Here is a 22,463-nt window from a genome sequence, read left to right on the forward strand (position 1 = left end):
TTTCTATTTTAAGGAAGTGTGATTTTGTAGCGCCGCCCCAAGAAGTGATGCAATACGTTAATATCGACTGACACAAAGCTTGATATATGTTTTTCATCAAGTCCTTTTCAGCTACATTTCTCAAATTTTTAAAAATTACAATTTATTTTCGCACTCGTTTTGCTAGTTGTCCTATGTGGCATTGAAAATTTAACTTGTTATCTACCATAATACCAAGATACTTGACGGTCTCTGATTTCTGTATTTTGGCACAGTGACAATATAAGTCTTCAGAATTACCACATGAGTGGAACTTTATATTATGATTGGTTGTTAATTCTGTATTTCTTAGAGAAAAGGTAATATAACTGGTTTTAACTACATATATTTAATGTCAGGACATTGTCATTTAGCCATTCACTGACGGTATTAAAGCCCTTCTGTGCACTCAATGTATATATTGACAGTTGCTATTTTAATCGTATAATAAGTGCGACTAACCTGCGCAAATTGTGCTCTAACTTCCTCACACTTCAAAAATATTTAATTTCATAAAACTATACAAATTTTATAATGTTGTCACATAGTATACAATAAAAGAAATGTTATTATTATCAATTATCATTACTACTATTGCTTATACACTTACATCGCCTATACAGTTAATGAGATTCTTTAAAAATGGCAATACACATTTGCCACATAAAATCGTCTTGATTATCGATCTAACAGCTGATCTAAGTTCAAGGATAAATAGGTATCTAGTTTTTAAGGTTTTTCTCGATAGCTCATATGAACATAGAGAATTTACGGGAGCTATATGTTATCTCTACTCAAAACTATGTGACGAAACATATAAAGGTTGTCACAACTTTACAATGATCTTACTATCCGTTATAGGAGAAGAATTTAGTTTGTGGATCACCCATAGGTGATAGATCACCAGTATTCATGGTATCCTGTTGCGCGAAAGGAACAAAGCTGGCTCATTATTTCCTTAGCATTAGTACACTAGTAGATATATTGATCGATTCAATAAAGTGTTGTGGTTAATATTTGATTTTCCTTCATACTTCATTCAATTATTATTACATACAGAATATAAGTGCTACACTTATCTATCTAATTCAAGAACTAATAACAAAGTTCCTATTAAGAACTAGCAATAAATTGATAAAAATACCCAGAAATGATAGAATGGCAACTTGATTCTCTTTGTGTCAGGAATTAATTCTAAATAATTTAAATAAAAACAATAAAATAACACAAATTAAATTTGTTTTCAAATTTTATCTGTGTATTAATCCTTGAAGTGAGGGTTATCACTTTAAAAATATAACAAATTGTTTAGATTTGCAAGAGCGACATCTCAAGTCAATTTCCTAATATGGAAATATTGGGGTTGAGCATGTTATCAACTGTAAAGTAGATCCTGTAGTTGAACTTGAAGTCACAACCTGAGGATTGAACAAAGCATACAAGATTTTATGATGATACGTCACTCGAATGGTTAGCTCAGTTGGAAGAGCACTCGCACGGAACGCGAGAGGTCGTGGGTTCGAGTCCGGCATCGTTCATGCAATTTTGTGTTCAAATTTAATTTGGGAATTAATTCTTTAGTAGGTACTCAGTACGTGAACTACACAAGTCTACTGTGTACACAAGAGCCTAATGACCGCTGCCACATAATGTTATTTTTTATTCTTGATTGGTTCCAGCCTCCAGGTCAAGGCATGCCGCCGCCTCATCACCAACTGCCGCCGCACCAGCAAGGTCCGCCCCGTGGCCCCGCTCCGTTACAGCAACACCCAGGTTAACAACACGTCACATTATAATATTGACTCTGAACGTTCGAACAGGGATCTCATATTAACGGTTGCGTGACATAATAGAATACCCTTAATTGTGATTATTGAAGTGCATGACCTGACGCCACTAAGGCTGAGACCTACAGAGCGTACTTAGCCTTTGCTCAGACTAGCGCAACAAATAGGTCGTTATCGACGTTTATTGCTTGAATCTCAAGCCAGTGAACGCTGGAGTGCCCTAAGGCTGTGCTATCTCCCACACTGTTTCTTCTGCATATCAATATGTTGGACACCTCCGACATACATTGCTATGCAGACGACAGTACGGGCGATGCCGTATATACGGGCCATGCAATTCTCTAGGGAAATCGTCGACCAGTGCCGAGAGAAAATTATGTCTTCTATCGAGTTCTCTCTTGAGAAGGTCGCGGAATGGAGTCAATTAAACCTTGTCCAATTTAACCCCCAGAAGACTCAAGTTTGCGCGTTTACCCTTAAAAAACCCTAACATTAAAATTTGTTGTATCACCGTTCTTCGACAATACTTCCCTTACAGCCTCGCCTAGTATCGAAATACTGGGTCTCGAAATCTCGAGCGATTGTCAATTCCGCAGCCATTTGGAGGGCAAAGCCAAACTGGCTCCGAAGGAACTGGGCGTCATAAATAGAGCACGGCAATACTTCAAGCCGGCCCACATTCTAGCGCTGTGCAAACCGAAGCCATATAATATTGAGTATTGCGGTCATCTCTGGTCTGGCGCATCCCAGTATCAGCTTGATCCATTTAACCGCGTGTAACGCAGTGCAGCTTGAATTGTCGGAGACCTAGTGCTCTGAGCGGCTGGATCACTTGTCGTTGCGTAGAGGCATTGCTTCATTATGTGTCTTCATTTATCACTCCGAAGAGCTTTTTCACATGATTCCTGCCGCCGATTTCGACCTTCGCACAACACGCCACAAATTAGGATATCATCCCCACCTGGATGTGTGGCGATCCTCCACAGTGCGGTTTTCAAGGAGCTTTCTTTTACGTACTACAATGCTGTGGAATGAAGTTCCTTGTGCGGTGTTTCCGGGATGATACGACATGGGTACCTTCAAAAAAAGCGCGTATACCTGTGATTCCTTTCCGGTGTTGCAAGAGAATGCGGGCGGCGGTGATCACTTAACACCAGCTGACCAGTACGCTCGTTTGTACTCCTTTTCCATAAAAAAATAACAGCTTACTATTCTGTAAAGCAAAAAAGTTAATTAATGACAATTCGGATTTGGACTAATATAAAAATAAAAGTAAAATGAATTAAATGATTGAGTGAAGTGAAGGAATATTTTATAAGATAAATCGTTAATATTGAATATAATTTATTGTATATAATAATTGTCCAGCAGTGGGTCCCGCGCCGCACGTGAACCCGGCCTTCTTCAACCAACAGCCGCCCGTGCAGAGCGCGCCCCCCGTGCAGCAACCTCCCGTGGCGCCCGTGCAGCACCCAGGTACCCACACACTTGATAAATATAATATATGTTATCGTTCTTTTTATTGACTTTAGTAAGGCATTTGATTTACTGATTTTATGAGACGCTGTACACTAAAATGGAAAAATGTGGGATACAGGGATCCCTCCTTGAGTGGTTTAAAGACTACTATCGAAATAGGTTAGCACATGGTCAAAATCGAATGTACCTTTAGCGACAGTATAAGAACGACTAGAGGAACAGCTCAGGGTTCGATTCTTAGTCCCACCGAATACTTAATGTGTAACTTATTCAAGGAAGGATCCGTGTATCAATTTGCAGATGACACATGTCTCTTTGCAGCAAACAAGGATGTCAAAGTGGCCGAACAAATAATGCAAGCTAATTTTTATACCTTATGTAAATGGGCACATGATGTAGGGTTAGTTATAAATACTAATAAAACCAATGCATATACATGCTGCACATAACAAATCGCATCATAAAGCTTCTCTCACATCTGCCTACATGACCACATAGTCAATTGTCACTGTCCGCCAATCGAAATGGTTAGTGAACATTATAGATACCAGTAATACAAAATCACTGTCTAATTTTTTCATTATTTCTATTGTTTTTCTTTGTTTTTATTTTGCTTTGTCTCCTTTGCTATTTATTTAAGTCATGTTTATACTATGTAAAATTTCGACTTGAACTGGATATTCTTAGAACGATAATTATTTAATATTAAAATATTTTAAGTTTAGAATAAGTGAACTCGCTATTCCTCACATAAACACTAAGTTTCATGAGGATGGCTTAAATTGTGTAGAAGTTTTGTTTCTAGTATATTTTGAACAATAATAATATAAAAAAATATTTACTTCGGCTTAATCAGATTTTAACTAAACATTCTTAATGGTACATTACTTATATTTTTCTTTATATACTGTATAAGTCTTTGTGTTAAATATAAGTACCCAATGAAAATGATTCTCATTTATGTTATGGTGCACACAATGTAATTGACTCTTACACTGTAACTATTCTTGTGTTATATTTTAAGTTTAGGAGTGTAGTGTATGTGTTGGTGTAGCACCTTTATATTTAAACACCTTTTAATAATATTTATTAATATATATATAATTATTCTGTTTTAGGTCATAACGGAAAGATTATATAAAACGTATGTCTTAATTTTGGTGTGTAATTTTCATAGAAGCAACCCACTCCAGTTTTGCATTGATAGTAGTAAAACATCAGTGTCGCATCAGTGTGTTGCGTAGAGCATGTGGATTAAATTTCAATAAAAAACTGGACTCTTATGAAGAAACTTGGCCTTGTTTAAATTTGAAAATAATAATTTAATTATTAGACAATGGAAAGCGTTGGATTCGCCGGTGTCTACAGTCTTAAAGGTCACCGATCTAATGAGATGATTTAGCAAAGAATATAAACAGAAAAAACCCCAAAAATAAATTAGTGAATAATTGAGCAAAAAATTAAAAAAAATATAATAAAAATTAAAAATGTTTTAAATATAGAAGTGGCTCCGTAATTTTTATCAAAAATTTAAACTTATTCAAAGGCATGTGTCCGGATCTCAGTCTGTGAGCAATAACAATCAACCTCATTTTAATCTTTATATTAAAAAACCACGGTATATGAGGAGGATTTGTCAAATTAAAATAGACGTGTATTGTTGTGTGTAGGTCCAGGTGCACCCTACGGACACCCGGGGCACGCTGCTCCGCCGCCGGCGCAGGGGCCGCCGCCACCCGGGCCGAGGGGACCCTATGGTAGACCACCGCAGGTATGTGACGTAATTATAATTATGCTTTTCAATGTACCCTGAAAATAATGTGAATTAAGTTAAGTGATTAGTTCATTTCATTCGTTGTTTTAGTTTCCACTTATTATTACTATTTTCTTGACAAAATACAAAAATTATAAAGGTTAAAAACATCATAATATCATAAACTTTCGTTTTTAACCTCAACGAAGTCTAATAAATCTTTAAGAGTAGTGAAAGCCTTTGAAAATGATAAAAAGTAAAAAAAATAATAGTAGCATGAAACCCATTGGAAACCGAATAGAATATGACAAAAATGAAAGGAAGAAAAATACGGGCGATCTGAGGTCGGGAAAAAAAACCCTTTTTTTCAATGGAAATATCGCCCGTCAAAATATCAGCTTTTTTTTTTAAAAATTGGTCTGTTTTGTGTTGGTCAAAATCTCTTCTTTCTGATAGTGTAAAAAAAATTATATTGCAATGGTAAATATTTGGAAAATTTAAGCCCATCAAAAGGCATTTCATACATAATTCATACATGTACAGCAATAATATGGATTACAATAATAATCAAATCTATTTATAAATGTAAAAAAGATAATGATGTAGTGTTATGCTATCCATTTTTTTTCATTATTGACACTGGTTTATCTGGGCAACTAGTAATTGTACAGATAATATTAGTCTTTAATTCATTGATATATTGACAAAATTAAAATATACAAAAATCGTGATTAAAATTCCTTTGCCACTATATATAGTCAGATTTAGTTTGAAAGTGTTCCATCATAACATCAGTCGTACGAGGCGCGGCCGGCGCTGGCCCCGCACGCGCCGCTCGCGCCGCTGGCCGCCATCAGCGAGGCCGAGTTCGAGGAGGTCATGGGCCGCAACCGCACCGTGTCCTCCAGCGCCATCGCGCGGGCCGTGAGCGACGCGGCCGCCGGCGAGTACGCGTCCGCCATCGAGACGCTGGTCACCGCCATCTCGCTCATCAAGCAGAGCAAGGTCAGACCCTGTTGACATCTAAGAGAAAAGTTTTATACAGGACGGAATGCATACATAAATGAAGATACAAGTCATACTGGTCCACAGAACTATAGTCAAATTAATTATTAAATTATCAACGTAAAATTTTCAAAGAAAATAAATATCAAATTGAACTAGAAAAAAGAAAACAGTCGACAACGTGGCACACGAGCGCCGAATCGGTTGTTATTTCTCTTCTCGTAAACAAGCTCTTAACAATTAGCGAAGAAATAAAAATTGATTTAAACTTTTCACTTGAACTTTAAGATAATAAAATGAATAAATACAGTCAATCACTTAAAACAATCGCGACCTGCGTAAGGCACCTACTAGATTCACGGACACTCTGACAGGTCGAATATATATAAATACACACCTCCCAGTTGTACGCTAGCTTCCTAGCGTAAAACTAATAACTAATGATGAAATATGATTAATTAATGGTGAATACTGAATCAATCAACTAAAATGGCGAAAAAAATAAAGGCGTAAAAAGGGCATACCGCGCAATTCTAGTTTATCGATACTTTATTTACAATTAACTACAACCTAAACTAGGCATTAAAAACGAGTATTTTTGTGTTATTCGAATAATATTTTTAACAAGTAATAAATAGATAAGCTTTGTAAAGAAATAGTTTATTTTTGTAAGTTCAATATTTACGAAACCACTGTTTTTTGAGTGATTTCCTAAGCAGTAAACAAGTTTTTATAAGGTTGCTTTTAAATTACAAACAAGTAATAAATTATTATTGTTTAGTTCTTACTTATTCACAATCATTATCTCTAAACTACTTCATAATTTATAAAATTTACGATGCTGTTTAGTTTTAAATACCTAAGGGTGTAGTATTTTTAAAACAATCATTACACAACAAATTCAAAATAAACTTATCGATTACAACTCCCTGTAAAGAAAGCTAATTATCGATAGAAGATGTTCTTACCCTACGCCGTACGAAGTTCGACCTTGCCTTTGAATAGCGCCGCCGTCAAAGAGATACCGACGGCACGTGTATTTTAAAGCCTAAACACATGGTCAGATTTGGTACGGCCGGACCATAGGACGGTCAGGTGGGCGTGGATACCTCGCACCAAGTGGTCCGCCGTCGTACTCAGTACGGTCCGGACGGTAATAATAATAATTTTACACAAATAAAATTTGAAATTCAAATTTTATGAACGATGCGGAAATCGTACCCACGACCTCTGGCGTTCCGTGCCAGTGATCTAACCAACTGAGCCAACCGTTTGAGTGACGTCATAAAATCTTGTATGCTTTGTTCAACTCTCAGGTTGTGGCTTCATCTACTTACTTTACAGTTGATATCCTGCTCAACCCCAATATGTGCATATTAGGCTTTTTACTTGAGATGTCGCTCTTGTAAATGTAAACAATTTGTTATGTGTTTAAAATGATAATCCTCACTCGAACCCACGACCTCTGCCATTCCGTCCCAGTGCTCTAACCAACTTTTGCACGGCAAACCGGCAACGCCGCCTTATGATATTGAAATATTCAAGTTCATTGACTCGTTGACCCGGTTACTTATTCTACAGTACGTTTAAATCAGCTCAAAAAGAAAAGTCTACGTTTGTAAAACCAATGTAAGGATTTTGTTAATTGTTGGTATATCGTCAGCAAATATGCTAACAAGTATGTACCTACATTTATTTCATATATGCTTGTTCCACACTGTACATGTAAAGATTATTAAGTATACTTATAACTCTAAATTTAACGAGTAATTAAAATAAATACATAAAAAAAATTCACACTGATTTAATATGATGTTCAGGTGGCTCACGACGACCGCTGCAAGATCCTGATATCGTCACTCCAAGACACGCTGCACGGCGTAGAGACCAAGTCGTACGGCGGCGAACGGCGCCGCTCGCGTTCGCGGGACAGAGACACGCGCCCGCACCACCGCGCCTCGCGCCGCCGAGACCGCTCCACCAGCCGGTACCGCGAGCGGTCGCGCGAGAGGGACCGCGAGCGGGACGAGCGCGACCGGTGAGTGACGACCTGTGTGGTACTGGCATCGGGACAGGGACGCGCGCCCGCCCCACCGCGCCTCGCGCCGCCGAGACCGCTCCACCAGCCGGTACCGCGACCGGTGAGTGACGACCTGTGTGGTACTGGCATCGGGACAGGGACGCGCGCCCGCCCCACCGCGCCTCGCGCCGCCGAGACCGCTCCACCAGCCGGTACCGCGACCGGTGAGTGACGACCTGTGTGGTACTGGCATCGGGACAGGGACGCGCGCCCGCCCCACCGCGCCTCGCGCCGCCGAGACCGCTCCACCAGCCGGTACCGCGAGCGGTCGCGCGAGAGGGACCGCGAGCGGGACGAGCGCGACCGGTGAGTGACGACCTGTGTGGTACTGGCATCGGGACAGGGACGCGCGCCCGCCCCACCGCGCCTCGCGCCGCCGAGACCGCTCCCCCAGCCGGTACCGCGACCGGTGAGTGACGACCTGTGTGGTACTGGCATCGGGACAGGGACGCGCGCCCGCCCCACCGCGCCTCGCGCCGCCGAGACCGCTCCACCAGCCGGTACCGCGAGCGGTGAGTGACGACCTGTGTGGTACTGGCATCGGGACAGGGACGCGCGCCCGCCCCACCGCGCCTCGCGCCGCCGAGACCGCTCCACCAGCCGGTACCGCGAGCGGGACGAGCGCGACCGGTGAGTGACGACCTGTGTGGTACTGGCATCGGGACAGGGACGCGCGCCCGCCCCACCGCGCCTCGCGCCGCCGAGACCGCTCCACCAGCCGGTACCGCGACCGGTGAGTGACGACCTGTGTGGTACTGGCATCGGGACAGGGACGCGCGCCCGCCCCACCGCGCCTCGCGCCGCCGAGACCGCTCCACCAGCCGGTACCGCGACCGGTGAGTGACGACCTGTGTGGTACTGGCATCGGGACAGGGACGCGCGCCCGCCCCACCGCGCCTCGCGCCGCCGAGACCGCTCCACCAGCCGGTACCGCGAGCGGGACGAGCGCGACCGGTGAGTGACGACCTGTGTGGTACTGGCATCGGGACAGGGACGCGCGCCCGCCCCACCGCGCCTCGCGCCGCCGAGACCGCTCCACCAGCCGGTACCGCGAGCGGGACGAGCGCGACCGGTGAGTGACGACCTGTGTGGTACTGGCATCGGGACAGGGACGCGCGCCCGCCCCACCGCGCCTCGCGCCGCCGAGACCGCTCCACCAGCCGGTACCGCGAGCGGGACGAGCGCGACCGGTGAGTGACGACCTGTGTGGTACTGGCATCGGGACAGGGACGCGCGCCCGCCCCACCGCGCCTCGCGCCGCCGAGACCGCTCCACCAGCCGGTACCGCGAGCGGTGAGTGACGACCTGTGTGGTACTGGCATCGGGACAGGGACGCGCGCCCGCCCCACCGCGCCTCGCGCCGCCGAGACCGCTCCACCAGCCGGTACCGCGAGCGGGACGAGCGCGACCGGTGAGTGACGACCTGTGTGGTACTGGCATCGGGACAGGGACGCGCGCCCGCCCCACCGCGCCTCGCGCCGCCGAGACCGCTCCACCAGCCGGTACCGCGAGCGGGACGAGCGCGACCGGTGAGTGACGACCTGTGTGGTACTGGCATCGGGACAGGGACGCGCGCCCGCCCCACCGCGCCTCGCGCCGCCGAGACCGCTCCACCAGCCGGTACCGCGACCGGTGAGTGACGACCTGTGTGGTACTGGCATCGGGACAGGGACGCGCGCCCGCCCCACCGCGCCTCGCGCCGCCGAGACCGCTCCACCAGCCGGTACCGCGAGCGGTGAGTGACGACCTGTGTGGTACTGGCATCGGGACAGGGACGCGCGCCCGCCCCACCGCGCCTCGCGCCGCCGAGACCGCTCCACCAGCCGGTACCGCGAGCGGTGAGTGACGACCTGTGTGGTACTGGCATCGGGACAGGGACGCGCGCCCGCCCCACCGCGCCTCGCGCCGCCGAGACCGCTCCACCAGCCGGTACCGCGACCGGTGAGTGACGACCTGTGTGGTACTGGCATCGGGACAGGGACGCGCGCCCGCCCCACCGCGCCTCGCGCCGCCGAGACCGCTCCACCAGCCGGTACCGCGAGCGGGACGAGCGCGACCGGTGAGTGACGACCTGTGTGGTACTGGCATCGGGACAGGGACGCGCGCCCGCCCCACCGCGCCTCGCGCCGCCGAGACCGCTCCACCAGCCGGTACCGCGACCGGTGAGTGACGACCTGTGTGGTACTGGCATCGGGACAGGGACGCGCGCCCGCCCCACCGCGCCTCGCGCCGCCGAGACCGCTCCACCAGCCGGTACCGCGACCGGTGAGTGACGACCTGTGTGGTACTGGCATCGGGACAGGGACGCGCGCCCGCCCCACCGCGCCTCGCGCCGCCGAGACCGCTCCACCAGCCGGTACCGCGAGCGGTGAGTGACGACCTGTGTGGTACTGGCATCGGGACAGGGACGCGCGCCCGCCCCACCGCGCCTCGCGCCGCCGAGATCGCTCCACCAGCCGGTACCGCGACCGGTGAGTGACGACCTGTGTGGTACTGGCATCGGGACAGGGACGCGCGCCCGCCCCACCGCGCCTCGCGCCGCCGAGACCGCTCCACCAGCCGGTTCCGCGAGCGGGACGAGCGCGACCGGTGAGTGACGACCTGTGTGGTACTGGCATCGGGACAGGGACGCGCGCCCGCCCCACCGCGCCTCGCGCCGCCGAGACCGCTCCACCAGCCGGTTCCGCGAGCGGGACGAGCGCGACCGGTGAGTGACGACCTGTGTGGTACTGGCATCGGGACAGGGACGCGCGCCCGCCCCACCGCGCCTCGCGCCGCCGAGACCGCTCCACCAGCCGGTACCGCGAGCGGTGAGTGACGACCTGTGTGGTACTGGCATCGGGACAGGGACGCGCGCCCGCCCCACCGCGCCTCGCGCCGCCGAGACCGCTCCACCAGCCGGTACCGCGACCGGTGAGTGACGACCTGTGTGGTACTGGCATCGGGACAGGGACGCGCGCCCGCCCCACCGCGCCTCGCGCCGCCGAGACCGCTCCACCAGCCGGTACCGCGAGCGGGACGAGCGCGACCGGTGAGTGACGACCTGTGTGGTACTGGCATCGGGACAGGGACGCGCGCCCGCCCCACCGCGCCTCGCGCCGCCGAGACCGCTCCACCAGCCGGTACCGCGACCGGTGAGTGACGACCTGTGTGGTACTGGCATCGGGACAGGGACGCGCGCCCGCCCCACCGCGCCTCGCGCCGCCGAGACCGCTCCACCAGCCGGTACCGCGACCGGTGAGTGACGACCTGTGTGGTACTGGCATCGGGACAGGGGCGCGCGCCCGCCCCACCGCGCCTCGCGCCGCCGAGACCGCTCCACCAGCCGGTACCGCGACCGGTGAGTGACGACCTGTGTGGTACTGGCATCGGGACAGGGACGCGCGCCCGCCCCACCGCGCCTCGCGCCGCCGAGATCGCTCCACCAGCCGGTACCGCGACCGGTGAGTGACGACCTGTGTGGTACTGGCATCGGGACAGGGACGCGCGCCCGCCCCACCGCGCCTCGCGCCGCCGAGACCGCTCCACCAGCCGGTTCCGCGAGCGGGACGAGCGCGACCGGTGAGTGACGACCTGTGTGGTACTGGCATCGGGACAGGGACGCGCGCCCGCCCCACCGCGCCTCGCGCCGCCGAGACCGCTCCACCAGCCGGTACCGCGAGCGGGACGAGCGCGACCGGTGAGTGACGACCTGTGTGGTACTGGCATCGGGACAGGGACGCGCGCCCGCCCCACCGCGCCTCGCGCCGCCGAGACCGCTCCACCAGCCGGTACCGCGAGCGGGACGAGCGCGACCGGTGAGTGACGACCTGTGTGGTACTGGCATCGGGACAGGGGCGCGCGCCCGCCCCACCGCGCCTCGCGCCGCCGAGACCGCTCCACCAGCCGGTACCGCGAGCGGGACGAGCGCGACCGGTGAGTGACGACCTGTGTGGTACTGGCATCGGGACAGGGACGCGCGCCCGCCCCACCGCGCCTCGCGCCGCCGAGACCGCTCCACCAGCCGGTACCGCGAGCGGGACGAGCGCGACCGGTGAGTGACGACCTGTGTGGTACTGGCATCGGGACAGGGACGCGCGCCCGCCCCACCGCGCCTCGCGCCGCCGAGACCGCTCCACCAGCCGGTACCGCGAGCGGTGAGTGACGACCTGTGTGGTACTGGCATCGGGACAGGGACGCGCGCCCGCCCCACCGCGCCTCGCGCCGCCGAGACCGCTCCACCAGCCGGTACCGCGACCGGTGAGTGACGACCTGTGTGGTACTGGCATCGGGACAGGGACGCGCGCCCGCCCCACCGCGCCTCGCGCCGCCGAGACCGCTCCACCAGCCGGTACCGCGAGCGGGACGAGCGCGACCGGTGAGTGACGACCTGTGTGGTACTGGCATCGGGACAGGGACGCGCGCCCGCCCCACCGCGCCTCGCGCCGCCGAGACCGCTCCACCAGCCGGTACCGCGACCGGTGAGTGACGACCTGTGTGGTACTGGCATCGGGACAGGGACGCGCGCCCGCCCCACCGCGCCTCGCGCCGCCGAGACCGCTCCACCAGCCGGTACCGCGACCGGTGAGTGACGACCTGTGTGGTACTGGCATCGGGACAGGGACGCGCGCCCGCCCCACCGCGCCTCGCGCCGCCGAGACCCCTCCACCAGCCGGTACCGCGACCGGTGAGTGACGACCTGTGTGGTACTGGCATCGGGACAGGGACGCGCGCCCGCCCCACCGCGCCTCGCGCCGCCGAGACCGCTCCACCAGCCGGTACCGCGACCGGTGAGTGACGACCTGTGTGGTACTGGCATCGGGACAGGGACGCGCGCCCGCCCCACCGCGCCTCGCGCCGCCGAGACCGCTCCACCAGCCGGTACCGCGAGCGGGACGAGCGCGACCGGTGAGTGACGACCTGTGTGGTACTGGCATCGGGACAGGGACGCGCGCCCGCCCCACCGCGCCTCGCGCCGCCGAGACCGCTCCACCAGCCGGTACCGCGACCGGTGAGTGACGACCTGTGTGGTACTGGCATCGGGACAGGGACGCGCGCCCGCCCCACCGCGCCTCGCGCCGCCGAGACCGCTCCACCAGCCGGTACCGCGAGCGGGACGAGCGCGACCGGTGAGTGACGACCTGTGTGGTACTGGCATCGGGACAGGGACGCGCGCCCGCCCCACCGCGCCTCGCGCCGCCGAGACCGCTCCACCAGCCGGTACCGCGAGCGGTGAGTGACGACCTGTGTGGTACTGGCATCGGGACAGGGACGCGCGCCCGCCCCACCGCGCCTCGCGCCGCCGAGACCGCTCCACCAGCCGGTACCGCGAGCGGTGAGTGACGACCTGTGTGGTACTGGCATCGGGACAGGGACGCGCGCCCGCCCCACCGCGCCTCGCGCCGCCGAGACCGCTCCACCAGCCGGTACCGCGAGCGGGACGAGCGCGACCGGTGAGTGACGACCTGTGTGGTACTGGCATCGGGACAGGGACGCGCGCCCGCCCCACCGCGCCTCGCGCCGCCGAGACCGCTCCACCAGCCGGTACCGCGACCGGTGAGTGACGACCTGTGTGGTACTGGCATCGGGACAGGGACGCGCGCCCGCCCCACCGCGCCTCGCGCCGCCGAGACCGCTCCACCAGCCGGTACCGCGACCGGTGAGTGACGACCTGTGTGGTACTGGCATCGGGACAGGGACGCGCGCCCGCCCCACCGCGCCTCGCGCCGCCGAGACCGCTCCACCAGCCGGTACCGCGACCGGTGAGTGACGACCTGTGTGGTACTGGCATCGGGACAGGGACGCGCGCCCGCCCCACCGCGCCTCGCGCCGCCGAGACCGCTCCACCAGCCGGTACCGCGAGCGGGGCGAGCGCGACCGGTGAGTGACGACCTGTGTGGTACTGGCATCGGGACAGGGACGCGCGCCCGCCCCACCGCGCCTCGCGCCGCCGAGACCGCTCCACCAGCCGGTACCGCGACCGGTGAGTGACGACCTGTGTGGTACTGGCATCGGGACAGGGACGCGCGCCCGCCCCACCGCGCCTCGCGCCGCCGAGACCGCTCCACCAGCCGGTACCGCGACCGGTGAGTGACGACCTGTGTGGTACTGGCATCGGGACAGGGACGCGCGCCCGCCCCACCGCGCCTCGCGCCGCCGAGACCGCTCCACCAGCCGGTACCGCGAGCGGTGAGTGACGACCTGTGTGGTACTGGCATCGGGACAGGGACGCGCGCCCGCCCCACCGCGCCTCGCGCCGCCGAGACCGCTCCACCAGCCGGTACCGCGACCGGTGAGTGACGACCTGTGTGGTACTGGCATCGGGACAGGGACGCGCGCCCGCCCCACCGCGCCTCGCGCCGCCGAGACCGCTCCACCAGCCGGTACCGCGAGCGGGACGAGCGCGACCGGTGAGTGTGGTCACCTAGCTGCTACAGACTAGAACTAGACCCCAAAACGTACACCCGCGCACCTGCTCTTTATCCTAAACGGGCCTGACCACGAACATAGGTATTGCTGTAATATCACTAGCATCGCAAGTATTAACCATGAAGTGAGTGTCAGAAAAAAAATTATGAGATATAAAATTAAGTATTCCATGTTAATTCCAATTAAAAAAAAATAAAGAACGACTACGAGGAGCCTTTGCATATGTGAAAAATATAACTATAATAATGGTTGCTTTGCATTAAATGTGCGTCATATTATTCACTTAAGTCATGTAAAGTTATCACATCAACCACTTTGACAGGCAATGCTAACAACCACCACTAGACTATATAAAAGGATCATTGATAAATCTAGCCTCGGTAACGAAAATGATTGCAGATTCAATAAAGGAAGTCGAATTATGGTAATGGTAATTGCAGGTACAGCGAACGGTCGAAGGAGCGAGACCGCGAGCGTGAGCGCGACCTGTAAGTGTTCGCGCCTGACCCTCGTCACAACTCAGCTTTAATATACAGACTTATTATATGCTATAAACATAGCAAGCGGCCACAGACTATGCTGTAATGTATAGCGCTATATAAGCTTGCACTTATCAGTTGTGACATAATATCAAGATATATCATATCCTGGTGATGCCACGGAGCTATTTATTTCGAGTTAAAGTATGAAATTGGCGTATTGTACAAAAAAATCAAAAAAAAAATTTTAAGGAAAAATACATTAAAAACATTAAAAGTCATTCATGCCTTTGCTGTATAGCTCTAACAGGCATAAAAGGCATTTATTTTCTCAAAATTTATTCCTTTACAATTCTTTTTGATGTCATTTAGAAATCTGTTTTGTCTTTAGAATTCTTTTTGGTGTCTCTCGGAACATTGTATTTTAAATACTATGTTTTGCTTCCCGAGAAGAAAATTTTTATCATTTAAAAAAAGTTCAAATCGCGGAAACTGCAGTAAGTCGGTTGGGGTCAGGTCTGGCGAAGGATGTCGGAGGGTTTCTTAATTCCTAAATTATCCTGTAACCTATCCTGTAAACCTAACTGTAGGACCTATCCTGTAAAGTTAAAACGCTTTCTGGAGCTGTGTGAGGTTGTCGCGTTATCATGGTGACGATTTGTTTAAGAGTTGGGCTGTCGCAATGTGATTTTCTCCATCATTGTTCGAAGTTCATGATAATAGACTTCATATCTTCGGTTGTAGATTACACGATAAAGTTACCACCAAACAGTTAAAATCTTCCGCTGTCTTTAACTGCTTTCTGTGTATTGTTTGGGTATTTGACCTAAGTCATCTATTGCAACGTTCGCTTGCGAATATCGTACATGATACACTTTTCATCACACACACATCTCATTCGTTGTATCGTTGTATCGCAAGCTTCAACGTGTGCTTCTCTAAATCATAGGGCACCCATTTTTAAGATTTTTTACTCTACCGAGTTGATGCAAATGCGTCAATCTTTGGAGTACGCTAACATCAAACCAGGCCGCGAATTGTAATGAGTCGGCTTATACAATTGCATTAAACTCATCATTACTACTGTAAGCAACGCGCTCATTCGGCTCGAAGGACCAACTGTTATAAAGGGGTCTTTGGGTGGTTAAGAACAATAAACACAACAGAATGCACTGCAATCCCAACACCAAAATTATATTAATCCAAAGTAGCCTATTCGCCAAAACGTCTATTTCACACTTAAACCTCTATTATTAACACTGCATCTGGTGACTCAAATATTACTATGTAGATGTGGTATGCCTTGATATATACACACATACATCATAGCAACCTCTGTGACGGACTTATTCGAATTGTTTTGTTTTATGTTGCGTTTTGCCTTCCTAGATATGTGTGCACGGTAGACCAACCTTGTGTCGTCCTCCAAATTAATAAGTTCTTGTTGTTCTACGCAATACATAAACATACATTTATCCTGCATAGATATACATATAACTTAGTACGCTAGTGAAATTTCCTCTTTTTGTTCGTGCGTTTATTGTCATTAAGTAAAACTGCATTGGTTTTGTCCACAACAAGGTAGCTGTCTGTATTATATTGTTATGTATTAAAACGGACTTCAATAATTAGCCCTATTAGTTTTACTTTTTTGACTTACTCGTGTAAGACATTGATTATTTGACGTTTGAGTGTGTCTGTTGCATCATTTTACATTTTACATATTATATTGTAATTTGAAATGATTTGTAAATCGATGTACTTAAAATGTAAATCTTGATATAAAAGTGTGGCAATGAGTTTCTTGCTACTTCTTCTCATTAGCTCAACCCTTTACGAAGTAGCGGTAGATTCAATAAGAAAAATATTTTTTTTTTACATTCATAAGTGTCATTTCCGTGACCTACGTGAATAAATGATTTTGATTTGATTTAGGAGAGAGCTGACAATAAGTGACCAGTCTCGAGGTGATAGGTAATCCTCTATTTTGTTCTATAGTGTGATGTGTGCTTTACTTATAGTGTGATTGTATTTTCTTACAGTTACTACAGGGACTACCGTGACCGTGAGAGGGAACGATCCAGGTCTAGAGACAGGGAACGCGCTGATCATTACAGAGGACACAGCAGGGAGGAAAGGTATATTGATATTGGAGAAAGTGATATTATTGCATATGCTATGTTGAAAACCCGGCGACGGCTTTCCAAATGCATTGTATTGCAGTGAAGATAATACTTCTATAATTCTTATAAATTTACTTTTAAAATTATAGATTATTTCGAAATATATTAATACGTTTTTATTTGCCAACTTCATGGCGAAAGTCAATATTCGAAGTTTATCTATCGGACAACATATATTACCAATTTAGCTTAGTAGATTTATAATTAATAATTTATAAACATTTGTGCAGTAGTACGCGTGTAACCATCAGGTATCTCGTTTGTCTTCTTCAATTAAAAAAACACTATATTTTTTATTGATAATCACCATCAAATAACCTCTTAAATTTATCTAAATAGAAATACCCCAGTAAAACATATTCTATTCTATCAGCTTTGTAGATATTATAAAATTAGTTATTAATGATGAGCTATGTGTTTCAATAATAAGAACTGAGTAATATAAAGTCAAATAAAGAATATTACCATTTTGGGAACAGCACAAACTGCGCGGAAACCTTCAATCTACCGTAACATAATAAAGGGGATATTATCTATAAGAAAATAACTTCTTTTATTTATTTTTTGATGTCTATAAATTACTAACTACATAATATGTCTGCTACCAGGCAAAAAGGCCTTTCCTGTTTTCTTCCTAAGTTTTTTGCCGACTCTTCAACGGGCTTAGAGTGTACACCTTCACAAGCAATAATGTCGGAGACTGATCGTTTTCGTTTTATATCGCTCGAATTCTATCGCTAGAGCTACTTGCGCGACCTGCTCAGTTTCATTCATTCTCTTCCTTTTTTTGCTACATATTATAACTTACTTTTTTGTCTTATATATTGATTTACTATCTTATCTATGAGCTTTTGTTTTAGGCCTCGAAAATCACCAGCAGAAGTGGTACCTGAAGTGGGTGCGGGCGATGCGAGCACGAAGAGTAGATCGGCCGCCGCGCCATACTACGATGAGCGGTACCGCGAGCGACGTGACCGTGAACCGCTGCCATCTGACCGCGACCGTGACCGCGACCGTGAACGTGACCGTGAACATCGCCGCGACGCGAGACACTAACGCTATCACTCTAAGGCTAAGTTCACATGGCACACCGCACACTGCCACGTGTTTAACATTATTCCAATAATTATAATGGAATATTATATTAAAAGGCATAAAAGGCATTTATATTCTCAAAATTGATTGGTTTAGAATTCTTTTTGATGTCATTAAATAATTATTATAATAAGAAACCAATAGAATACTAAAACGTGACAATTTATCCAAATATTTACATACAGTTAGTTCTACTTCAAATACGATGTCCCATTTGACAAATAATTTTGAGGTCATTATTAATTAATAACAAATTATTGATTTTGTTTTACTACTGTAAACGGAAATTGTTTATTTATGCAATCTATGTCATCATAATATTTATAATAGACAGTATATGATAACAGGATATTAAAATATATAATATATTATAATCTAACAATATAATATCACTTTTTCAAGATGTTTTTTTTTTGTATAGACATTGGATGGCGCTAAAATCTTTTATTGATTTTTCTTGTAGCGGTTTATTAGATATTACATAAAATAACGGAACATTTTGTTTTGAACACAATTAGTAAAGAAATTACACTTTTGAAGCTTTTTAGTAAGTACATGTCGGCCATTTTGAGTTAATATGTCAGACACTGGTAGTAGTACATTTCAAATATAACCTATATATATATATATATCTAGACTATATATATCTTAAAAATCGATAGTAATTTATGTACGTTTGGGTTCAATAGTGTAATTATCAGTACCTACTGTGGTTACTTAATGTATGTTCAGAAATAAATGTGGACTGAGCCTAGAACAATATTATGTACTGACTTATATGAATAAAATAACAGGAGAATTGAATAATTATGACATACTATTGCTGATCTTTTAGGCTCGAAACAACAAACATCTCGTGAAATAAAAGTTGCCACAAAAAAATTATTCATAAAGGGGTTAATCCACACATTTTTATCCTTAGTGTGTTCTAAATGCTTCTATATTGTTGCGTTAGTATATAGCACTATGTACTGTATACTAACGCCAATCTGACAGTATATTTTGAAAGTGAAACGTAGTGACTTGCCGTCCTACTGTCGGTTTTATTGCACGAAGATCGTATGTAATGACCGTTGGAGACTAAAATGAGGAATATAAAATGATGACCTCAAATTGAGATATGTTAATATTTTAGAACACAACGAGAGACTTAGTTGAAATGTTTGATCATATTGATATGTGAGGGTTCACACCCACAAAGTTTAGTATTGCATTTTGTTTTTACGCAGATCCTAAACAGTTTTTCAGCATAAAGATCTTTAGCCCAAGTTACTCCTTATAAATGAGCCTACTGCCGTTCAGATACTAGCAGGATTTGGTGGCTTACCCGATGAAAAGTAATCTGGTTAATGTGGTTGTATGTCATTGAGATGTGGGTAGGACGAGTTTCTATAGAACATTATTCTATGTAACTACTGTTTTATAAAGAAAATCTAAGTGAGAGTTGTCGTTAGGTGTAAGATGTATGTGTCTCATACTTAGTTTATCATTTAGTTTGTAATTTGGATTAAATTGATAAAATTCATGTGGTTTTTTTTATTTCATTGATCATACCTTCTTATAATTTCCTTCTTAATGGTAAGTTATAAGACGAGCAAGACGTTTATCTGATTATAAGTGATATATAATTCAATGCCGCACACAAAACCAAAAAAACAATCTATTTTTGAAGTTGTACTTCTTTAGGCGCGTTAAGAAAATGATTGATTGGAATGATTATTTCCACCAATTTTATGAAAACTGTTCTTTTAATATCTGCGTAAAATTCATAAATTCGTACGATCACTGTTCAATTGGAATGATTATTTACTTATTTACTTCTAGATCGGTAGCTAATACGAGGGCTCCACTAAAAGTATCTGGAATCAAGGAAGTGACACAGCATTACTATTTAAAAATGTATTTATTGCTTTTCGAAGTATTCTCCGCGAAATTTGACACATTTTTCAATACGATGGAACCAATCTTTGAAGCAACCATTCCATTCGGAAGTTGGGGTCTCCAAAATAGCCGTTTTGTAGGCGTCCACAGCTTCTTCAGGTGATGAAAATCTCTAACCACGCAATTTATTCTTTATTTTAGGGTAAGTATAAAAATCATTAGGGCTTAGGTCGGGGCTGTACGGCGGATGGTCTAATATTATATTCTATGTTTTCTTGCTCTAAAAACTCTTTTGTTCTGTGCGCGGTGTGAGAACTTGCATTGTCGTGATGGAGGATGATGCGGCGGTTGCAGTTCTCTTTACGGAGTTCAGGAACGACCTGTGGCAAACAAATGCTAGCATACCATTCTGCATTAACCGTTCTTTGTCCCTCAAGAGGAATAGTCTTGCGACTATTCCTCCGTTTGGCCGGTTTTGGAGACAAACGTGGCCACCATTTTTTTTGCAACACTCCGTGAACGAACAATTTTTGTTGGCTTTAACTCATTTTCGAACACCCAAACTCGTGACTGGTTTTTTGTTTTTACGCGTATAAACCAGCGATAAATTGTGGTTTTGGATGGGGCTTCATCACCAAATGCAGAAATCATCCGGTCAAAACACTGTTTTTGTGTTAAACCACTTCGAAAGTCATAATAAATCATCGCTCTAGAATTTTCTCGAGTCAATTCCATTTTCTACTACAAGACCGAGAATCTTTTTTTAAATAAATAAATGGTATTCGATTTTTAAAACCAAGGAGTTTTCAATTAAAAAGATTTTAATATGACAGGAACAGTGGAAATATTCCATTCCCGATGCTTTTAGTGCAGCCCTCGTATTAACGGGCGCTACCTATGGTGGTTGGGTGATCATGTCATCGGAACTACTTCATGTTCTTAAAATATTTACAATTTATTTATAGTAACCTAATAATATTAAATAAAGCTTTATTTATATAATATTCTGTGTGATGGCTGATTCATATAATAATAGCTATTATGTTTTTTTTTATTTATTTACATTAGAATTTTAACTTCTTCCTGTAAGTCAATGTGTATTTGACATTCAATCATTAAATTAAATTTTATGTTATTGTTGCATCACTCTACATAAAAATAATTTGTAAAACGATAAAGCTGTAAATTTTGATTTAAAGGAGTGGCAATGAGGTTCTTGGCACTTCTTCTCATTATACCACCACGCTTTTCCAAAGTGGTGTTAAATGGCAGAATGTTTATCTTTTGACATTCATAAGTATCCTTGTTTGACCTAAATTAATAGTTATTTTGATTTGATCTGTTATATTTCTGGTTAAATAAGCTGTACTTGGATTAAAAAAGAGGTAACTATGTATATCTTTGTTTTGTTTCATTTAATAATAAATGAAAATTCACGGTATGCCACATTAATAAAAAATAAAATAAAATATTTAAATAACCTTTAACATTTTTTAAAATAAATAAGAATAAACTTCACAAAGTAAAATAACGAATCTATTATAGTCAACTATAATTTGGCCTGTGAATTTACTTGAAAATTTGACAAAAATTGTCTCTAAAGACGACTTAAAGTATTAATTAAAAATGTCGGATAATTATTCAGTGGAGTTTACAAAGTCCTCTTGTAATGGCAATTTCGAAGAGGGCAACTTTTCCACGCCAAGTTTCAAATTGTTTTTACAAGTTTTGACCCTTCACCTTTTCTCAAAGGCAAGGGATTAAAAAGATCTCGTTCAATAGAATATATTCTATTTGAACATTATTTAAAAGGGCTACTTAAGTTACAAGTGATTATCAGAAAGAACATGGCTACAATATCAGAATTCTATACGATAGTGTGTACTAACTTCGAACTAACTAGTAATGTGTAAGCATTACTGTGTTTCGGTCTGAAGGGCGCCGTAGCTAGTGAAATTACTGGGCAAATTTGACCTGACATCTTATGTCTCAAGGTGACGAGCGTAGTTGTGGTCCCGCTCAGAATTTTTAGGGTTTTTCAAGAATCCTGAGCGGCACTGCATTGGAATGGGCAGGGCGTATCAATTACTATCAGCTGAACGTGCTGAACTGCTCGTCTCGTCCCTTATTTTCACAAAAAAGGTACTAACTGCGATGAAGTGCAACACCTGCAGCTCAACTCTGCAATGGATGAGGAAGGCAAGGCGTGAATCAGTGACCCAACTTGCTGGCCCACTGCCAGTATCTTTCAGCCTTATGCGTTCATGGATAAGCTCTCTCTCCAAAAATCTACAC

At 47.0% G+C, this 22,463-nt stretch overlaps 1 protein-coding gene across 2 annotated transcripts in view; it reads left to right on the top strand.

Moving 5' to 3' along the window:
- LOC126970809 (cleavage and polyadenylation specificity factor subunit 6) overlaps nucleotides 1-19,812 on the top strand; it is a 35,599-nt gene extending 15,787 nt beyond the window's left edge. The window contains exons 7-13 of one of the 2 annotated variants that reach the window (XM_050816930.1): nucleotides 1,698-1,791; nucleotides 3,174-3,281; nucleotides 4,955-5,055; nucleotides 5,833-6,042; nucleotides 7,863-8,080; nucleotides 17,052-17,147; nucleotides 18,053-19,812. In XM_050816930.1, the coding sequence (XP_050672887.1) occupies nucleotides 1,698-1,791; nucleotides 3,174-3,281; nucleotides 4,955-5,055; nucleotides 5,833-6,042; nucleotides 7,863-8,080; nucleotides 17,052-17,147; nucleotides 18,053-18,248 (1,023 nt within the window). In that variant the 3' untranslated portion in view covers nucleotides 18,249-19,812. The remainder of the gene's footprint in view (nucleotides 1-1,697; nucleotides 1,792-3,173; nucleotides 3,282-4,954; nucleotides 5,056-5,832; nucleotides 6,043-7,862; nucleotides 8,081-17,051; nucleotides 17,148-18,052) is intronic. The other variant, XM_050816931.1, reaches the window with a different exon arrangement.
- Nucleotides 19,813-22,463: the final 2,651 nt, after the last annotated feature.

Source organism: Leptidea sinapis, chromosome 22 (assembly GCF_905404315.1).
Source record: "Leptidea sinapis chromosome 22, ilLepSina1.1, whole genome shotgun sequence".
Classification (NCBI taxonomy): Eukaryota; Metazoa; Arthropoda; class Insecta; order Lepidoptera; family Pieridae; genus Leptidea; species Leptidea sinapis.